The 8,089-nt window shown below is 37.3% G+C and overlaps 1 protein-coding gene and 1 long non-coding RNA gene across 3 annotated transcripts in view; both read right to left on the bottom strand.

Moving 5' to 3' along the window:
• Positions 1–337: 337 nt before the first annotated feature.
• Positions 338–2,814, bottom strand: LOC309506173. 2 transcript variants are annotated; one of them, XR_014208674.1, is made up of 5 exons: positions 2,720–2,814; positions 1,711–1,779; positions 1,033–1,215; positions 527–577; positions 338–448 (listed from the first exon to the last, which is right to left on the bottom strand). It is a non-coding gene; the product is annotated as an uncharacterized lncRNA (long non-coding RNA). The 2 variants fall into 2 exon arrangements; XR_014208675.1 differs by lacking the exon at positions 527–577.
• A 93-nt stretch (positions 2,815–2,907) lies between these two features.
• The window catches only part of LOC309505873 (nuclear mitotic apparatus protein 1), a gene marked incomplete at its 3' end in the record, with an annotated part of 12,895 nt that continues 7,713 nt past the window's right edge, over positions 2,908–8,089 (bottom strand). Inside the window, exons 10-14 of the mRNA XM_082179336.1 lie at positions 7,992–8,089; positions 5,044–5,161; positions 4,820–4,960; positions 4,597–4,710; positions 2,908–3,729 (exon numbers count right to left, since the gene is read on the bottom strand). The exon at positions 7,992–8,089 is cut by the window's right edge and continues 14 nt beyond it. Of these exons, the coding sequence (XP_082035462.1) occupies positions 2,908–3,729; positions 4,597–4,710; positions 4,820–4,960; positions 5,044–5,161; positions 7,992–8,089 (1,293 nt within the window). The remainder of the gene's footprint in view (positions 3,730–4,596; positions 4,711–4,819; positions 4,961–5,043; positions 5,162–7,991) is intronic.

The raw sequence follows: 8,089 nt of genomic DNA, 5'->3' as shown, positions 1-8,089 counted from the left end.
TTGTGTTTTGGCCTGAAGCTCCACCCTCCGGCTATCTACCAATCACGAAGTCAGTAGTGTTTCGGCATCGGGGTTGCCAGCTCTGCTCTAGTTACCACAGCTGCAGCTACAAACGTGTCGGATAAAAAAAATGCCAGCCTATCTGGCAACCTCGAGTCAGGGGGGGGTGGGGGGGGGGGGGGGGGGGGATACACCGCTCTACAGTAATTTGAAAGTGATTGCAGTACCAGTTTTGGCCACAATCTTGCATACGGTTCCTTTAACAGTAAAAAAAGGTACCCTTAAAAACGCCACTACAAAATAAAAAAAATTTAATAAAAATATTTTATTTCATAAACATTGCAAAACAATAAATTCACATCTATACAGTGAACAGAAGACAAACAAACAAGAAAATGGCCAATAAAAATAAGTCAAGGATTTGTTCACAAATGATCCTGGAGTTCACCTGTGGAGAGAGAAGTGGTTTCAGAAAGTTCATTAAACACAATAAAAGTGGCATTGCCTCATAACAGCAGATACATACAGTCAAACGCTTCAGGAAACCCGGTCGGCACAGTTACTTCTATTGCTCTCCCTAAACACACACAAAATACTTTTCTTAACCTACACTTAAATATTGTGTTTATTAGCCATGCATTAGTCTAAGGGGCCGTTTACACAACACCGTTTAACTAAAAACGTGAAGAAAAATTGTAAAGTAAAGTTTGTTTACATGATAACGGCGTTTTGGCCTGAAAAAGCAAAGTTTTGAAAACGGGTTTCAAATTGCACGTTTTTGAAAACGGTCTCAGTGTAAACAACGTGTTCAAGTGTTCAGTCTATAGGGTTTCATCGCCATCTAAAGGCCTGGCAGCAGAATATAGTCATTTTCGTGGATCCGTGTGAATGGGGATCGTTGTCTGTGTGTGGGAAAACATCTGTTTTAAGCTTCTCGTTGTCGTGTAAACGTACCCTAAATATAATCAAACAAGAGCTCCCAGCTCAACTGAAGTCTCATGAACAATTTTCCCCAACTCTAGTGGTTTGTACCTGTTTGGCATTGGAGGTTTTGGAAGACTTATTGCGGGGACGTTTTCTCAGGCCACCACTGGCCCCTGGGGGAGTTTTGCAGGAGTCTTCACGGAGCCTGAGGCCTCGCAGAAGCAGACTACCTCCACCGCTGCTCTTCGGCGTATTAGGAATCATGAACATCACAGACTGCCTTTGCTTAGACTGGAGATGAATAGAGTTAGGTGCATGTGTGTGTGTGTGTGCACATCATATGTGACCCTGGACCACAAAACCAGTCACAAGTCACGGGTATATTTGTGGCAATAGCCAACAATACTTTGTATGGGTCAAAATTGATGCCAAAAATAATAAGGATATTAAGTAAAGATCGTGTTCAGTGAAGATATGTAGTAAATTTCCTACCGTAAAAATATAAAAATATAATTTGTGTGAGTGAATGCATCACAATCGCGAACATAAATGGACTTTAAAGGCGGTTTTCTCGATGTTTAGATATTTTTGCACCCTCAGATTCCAGATTTTCAGATAGTTGTATCGACCAAATATTGTCATATCCTAACAATCAATGGAAAGCTTATTTATTCAGCTTTCATATGATGTATAAATCTCAAAAAAAAAAAAAAAAAGGTACCCTTGTGAATGGTGTTGTGGTCCAGTGTCACGTGTGTGTGTGCGCACATATTTAAACTACCTTACCTGACAGTTTGAAAGTCTGTTGGCATGCCTGCTCTTAATCGTTGCTTTCCCAGAGATGCAGTTCGCCGACTTCTTCAGCAGCAACAACACATGGATTACACATTTACACATCATTCAGAATAGATTTACTTAAAGGCTGACATTTGAAAAAAAATCTAAATTTTTTTATTTTTTTTTATGGAACAGCTTATTAAACCTTCAGACAATAAGTTTGCATATGTGTTTTTTGGTGAGAATCATATTAGATGCATCAGGATCATATAGTATGACTGAGAATATGGAGGGAAAAAACATCTGAGCCAAAACTGAGCAAAACATGCAGTTTGGTGCAGATGCTGATATTTATATGGACAAAAGTAAGATGTAATTATGATGCTTGTAAATCAATCAGATCTTTATAACAGTATAGCAGATGCTTACATAAAATGCATATAAATATCAGTCGTCACTCTGTATCTGCCAATAATGTCTTAAGACATGTAAATGATTTGTATTATGATCAAAGCTCTGTAGTTAATATAACAAATAAACAAATGAAGAGATGAACAAATAAACCTTCCTCTAAAGCCTGATGATCATATTTGAGACTCATGATTTTCCTAAAAATTTATATCTGGATAATCAAATAAACCCAAGTTGCTTCAGTCCAGCAAGTGTTGATCTTGAAATATTACTGACAATATCAAACTTACTGTTACATTTACTTTATAAACATTTCACAGCAAAAAGACTAATGGTGGACGTTTTCCAATTATAATAAAAGGCTTTTTACTTGCTAAAAAGTATGAACTATCAACCAGACGACAGAAGGCATGTAGAGAACTGTGTGCAACCGGTTTCTCAGCAAAGTTTTGATCATGTTGAGCCCTTAGAAATGTGTGCATCTAACATGATAAAGAAGGCTTTATAGGGTTAAAGAAAGCGCATTAAAATTTACCTTTAAAATTCAACAAATGAACCCATCCAATAAAATAAATCCTCATATGTACATATTCTCGTGCTGTCGTACCTCAGGTGTGTCCGGGACGTGCAGATGAAATCCCGACCTCTTCCGAACCTGTGTGTGCGAGAATTCAGTGATTCATGAAAGTGCAAAGCGGCACTGTAACCATTACATACATACTGGAAGTGATCTACATTAGAACCCTAATATGAAAATTAAAGGATTAGTTCACTTCAAAAAAAAAAAAAGCGCTACTATTCAGGAAAGGGGGGGGGGGGGGGGGGGGGGGGAGTGTAAACCGCTTTGGAGATGTTCACCTTCGCCTGGTCTCGTTCCACCAGAAGAGCCTGGTTTCTACTGCTGTGATGCTGTAACTGTCTGAATGTTATCTTCAGCTTCTCCAGGAGCTCCTTATTCTGCAGCTCCCATTGTCCAGCAAGGTTTTTCAGAGCGAGAATGGCGGCGTTTTGTTTTTCCAGCTTCAGCTCCAGTTGAGCTCTAAGCCTATCAGATTTCAGCTGTCGATCCTTCATCGTGGTTTTGAGAGCACTTATTTGAGCGTCCCTCTCTGAGGAAAGAGTTGAAATCTCAGCCTGAAGTTCCCTCACGATCTTCTCAAGCTCCTGAGATTGTTCTTGGAGGGTTTCTTGCTGGCAAAGCTCACGTCGAAGCAATTGGTTCTGGAGAGAAGTCAAGCTTTCCTGCAACACGTTGTGTTTGGTCTCTAAAACAGACATTTCTTGTTGTTTCTGCTCTTCATTTTCACTGTACCGGCAGATCTGCTCTTTAAGAGAGGTTACCTCTGCTGACAGAACCAGCATTTCCTCTTGTTTTTCTGATGCAGCTGAAGAAGCAGAGTGAAGCTCTTGCTGGAGTTTTTTAACAGTCTCCTCATGCTCTTTGCGATTTGATTTGATTAATTCGTTTATTTCAATATTTTGTTCCTTCACAAGCTTCAGCTCGTGGTCAACAGAGTCATACTCGTTCCTCAGATTTCTGATTTCTTCATCTTTTAGGGAAATCTGCTCGGACAGTTCCAGAATGTGAGTTTGAAAGCTCTCAATTTTGTTCAAAGCCTGACAAGAGACAAGTTTGCAAATTATAAAAAATTTTTTTTTTTTTTTTTGCATCCTAGAAATGTATACAATAAACAATGAAGTGAGATTCACTCAAGACTATTAAAGAGAGCAAAATCATTTAAAATGAAGAGCAATCCATCTCACAAAAAGGCAAAAAAAATGCTTTTAAAAATATAAATTAAATTTTTAAATATGTTCATTTAATTTTAATATAATAACATGAAATGTGTTTTTTTTTATTTAAGTGATTTTATTCATTTGTTTTATTTCATTAAATAAAGCAAATTAATACATCTTTACATTTTAAAACATGAATTGATTAAAGTTTTATATTTATTTTTCAATTTAATGAAACTCATAAATCATTTTTAAATGGGAAAATACATTTTAAACTTAATTTAATTCATGTTATAACGTTGTTAAAATAAGAAAAGAAAAAAGAAAACAATAATAAACAAATCAATAAAACTATTTTATTTAACTAGATTTTAAAACGAGTCAAACAGTGTGACAGGTCAATTTAATAATACTAATTTATTGTTTTATTAAATTGACATTTAAAACTATTTAATGTTTTTTAAAAAAATAAAACAAAACATGAATTAAAAAGCCAATTTAATAAAAAGAAAAATAGAACAATAAATAGACATTTAAAACTGCTTATTTGATTCATGTTTTAAAATGTAGTTATTAAATAATAGGGGGAAAAAAATTACAACATTTTAAAGCATTAAACAAATTTTTTATAAAATGTTTTTTGATTGGTCCATTTAATAACTGATTTATTTCCATTTTTATGTCTGAACTATTAATTTGATAACTGACTCCTATTTTTAAGTATCACTCCTAGTCCTCCATACTCGCCTCCATGATGGGTCCCAAAACCTCTCCTCTCTCCTGAGACTGAGCTTTCAGGAGTTCATCCTCCAGAACGGAGATCTTTCCCTGAAGGATCTGCACTTGCTCACTCAGACACTCCTGAACGAGGAGAACAGGACGAAGAAAACGATAGAGATTAATAAATACCAATCAGGGCGAGTACAAAGCAAAGAAACACAACATGATTCATTTAATTGAAATGATCTACCCTGTGTGTGACGGCCTCGTTCAACTCGTGCTCGAGAAACTCCTTTCTGCTCCTCCACTCAGCCAGTGATGATTCATGAGCTAATGTGAGTTTTGTAACTTCCTCCTCAGCTCTCGTCAGCTGAGCAAACGTGTTTCGCATCTAATGAGTCCAGTGTGAGAAGAAATGAGTTTTAAACAGGTTAGCAAGACAGAAAGGAAGGGGGAAAAATAAAAGTATCTCACCTGAGCAGCGAGAGTTTGGTTCTCCTCTGATAGTTCATGCATTTTCTTCTCTTTCTGATAATTTTCGGTTTTTAAATCTTGGCACTGCTTCAAGACCTCATGCACTCTGCGGAGAAGACTGTACAAGGAAAAAAAAAAAAGGTAACATTTTACATTAAGGTCTCATTTGTTAACATAATTTAAAGCATTGACTAACAAACTAACAATAAGCAATATATTTTTGAATTCATAGAACTTTCTTTAGTGTGTGAAGTTGCTGTTTGAGCATGAAAAATGATCATCCTCTATTATCAGTGTCGTCCTCCTTCATAAAAATACATGTTAGAGTGCATTAATGTTTTGTTAACAGATACAACTTTTGATTAAAAATATTAGTAAACATTGAAATTAACTTTAAGATTAATAGATGCTCTAGAAACCTTGTTTATTGTTAGTTCACTTAACTAATGTAGATAACTAACTAATGTTAACAAAATGAAACCTTATTATAAAGGTTGAGGCCACACAGACATGCTTACTCAACCTTAAAGGAGACCTATTATACAAAATTGCCTTTTACATGCGTGTTGTGTGAAAACAACCACCGTATAATGATAAAAATCCACCCACTCCTTTTTTTAATATTCCCCGTAAATCAGTTTATCAAAATGAGTTGGTCACATTTTCTATACATTCTGACATTGAAATATAATGTTTATCTCCTTGCAAGAGCAGATCGTGGAAACACAAGAATATCTCAGCTAAATGATAAACAGTCTAAATGTTCTGTTGTTGGTTGTATCAATGAACAGAACACATTTTCCATTCCACTGCACTACTTTTCCATTATTTTTCTATGTAAACGCGCTAGGACAGATGTGTTTGACCGACGCGCTCGTGTCTTGCATCTTTTACAACGTCTAGTGCAGGAAATTACTTTCTAAAAACACAGCGCTCAAGTTACAGTAGCTAAAGTTTAAACAATTAAACAAATCTCGGATTTTAGACGTGAAGACCCAGTTTAGCGTTTAGAGTTTAGCATTTAAACTCGGAGTTTAGACGTGTGTGAATGGCCCCAAATGGGAGAAAAAACGAAAACAATAAAAAAAATTCTGTAAGGTCCGTCTAGAGTGTTTACAAAGAAAAAAGAAAGAGCAAAATATATTAAATCGACCCCATACCGTTTCTCCTGTTTTGTTGTTGCCGGAGTATCTGAGGACCGCCTCAGCTGTAAAGGCACAGCCCACTTCTGGAAAGGGGGCGGGGAACAGCAGCTCATTTGCATTTAAAAACATACACAAAACCAGCATTGCTGCGTCCCTATTCGCATACTATCCGTCCTAAATAATATTTGGAATTAGAATTAGTGTCCAAAATCATAGCGTTGAAATAAGTATACTAAAGATACACGGATGGTCTACTTTTTCCGATTAGAATCTGAAGTGCAGATCCGCGCACACTTATAACAGCTAATATTGCTCACAACCCATTGTGCGTTGGACGAGGATTCACTTAGAACTACAAATAAAAGGTGTTTTTAAAAAAACTACAAACATGGCGGATGTGCGAGTCCGACGGAGAGGTAGAGAGGTTAGACCTGGCCAGATTCTGACCTGGCGAAAAGGCGTTTATTCAATGTTATCCGCATTATATTTCATCTGCAACGGCATTGTGAACTTTCATAATGATACGTTTGGTCATTTACTATTAAATGCATCTTATACAAATTGCGAACATGAGGAGTGTCTCAGCATGAAAGACCCACGACTGGCAGATCAACGTGCTACTAAATTAAATTGAATGTGGAGGGTTTTAACTGTGACAAGATGATTGACAGGGCAGTATGAACAGTCAGGATACAGAGCTGTCCGTTAAAGACGCAATTATGAAGTAGTAATATGTCCCAAAGCTAGCCTACTCTTCTGCTACACACTCAAAAGTATGTACCTTTTCTTTACAAAAACAGTACATATTTTTAGGACGCAGCACATGTGTTTGCTTCTACCCTAAAAGGGGCATTTTGGACATGGTATAATACACTGTCCAGCAAATACCCACACTTGCGGTCTTTGCACTTGACCACTTGTCTACTTGCATGACGCATTTCCTCTATTTGTCTCAAGTGTTCAAGTAGGCGTAAAGACTGCAAGTGTGTGTAGAACCTTTGATTACTCGATGGGAGACACTTATAGTCTTGCAAAAAAATGCAAGTGTTTACAGAGCTTTTATGCATTATATTTTCAATACTTTGCATTTTAAAATAAACTTCTACATGTCTGTTCAGTAGTCGCTATGTAACTAACAGAAGACACAAATTTAAAACTGTGGTGGTTCCAATTAAGTGATAAAAACAGTAGCAAATGTTGTACAAAATAGGCCTACACACACACCATACTCATCTTTGCACCAATAAAATGTGCAACACTATGTTTTTACTACCAAATTATATGCATCTAATTAATTTTAAATTACAGTGGAATGTTTTCCTCGACATCTCGTGATTTCAGGGCACATGAGTTCCCGTCCGAACATAATGCATGATGGGAAACGCTTAGCTTTGAATACTGCTTCGGTGCGGTATTCGAGGCTAAGCGTATCCCATCATGCAGTGTGGGTTTAGTGTGCATTCAGGGCAATGCACTTTGGCATTTTTAAGACATGGGACAGTCTTGCGCATTTAGTTCCTGTCGCGTACACACGCTCTCGGGAGACCAAGACCGTAAGTGTGGGTATTTGGACAAGGCAAGAGTTTAGCTCCTCTTATTAAAGCTAAAGGCAGGAGAGTTTATCATCAGGATTGGAGCTTAACTCTGCAGGACAGCGGCACTCCAAGACTGACGCTGCTCATCCCTGGTATAATAAATGATCTGGGGGGGATTGAGAGACACATTCTGGGGACACCTGAGACTAATATTACATCTTTTAAAGAAAGGGCATAATATCTCCCCTTTCACCATCTTGCGTCTCACCTCTCGTTCTTCTCCTGCATCTGCAGAAGAGCAGCTGTATGGTCTTTCTCCAGTTCTCGTTGTTCTCTCAGCATTCGGTCCACCCTGTGCTGCAGCTG

The sequence above is a fragment of the Leuciscus leuciscus genome, assembly GCF_965113295.1.
Source record: "Leuciscus leuciscus genome assembly, chromosome: 9".
Lineage (NCBI taxonomy): Eukaryota > Metazoa > Chordata > Actinopteri > Cypriniformes > Leuciscidae > Leuciscus > Leuciscus leuciscus.
Note: the sequence above shows the minus strand (reverse complement) of the source record. Positions and strands in the feature narration are given on the sequence as shown.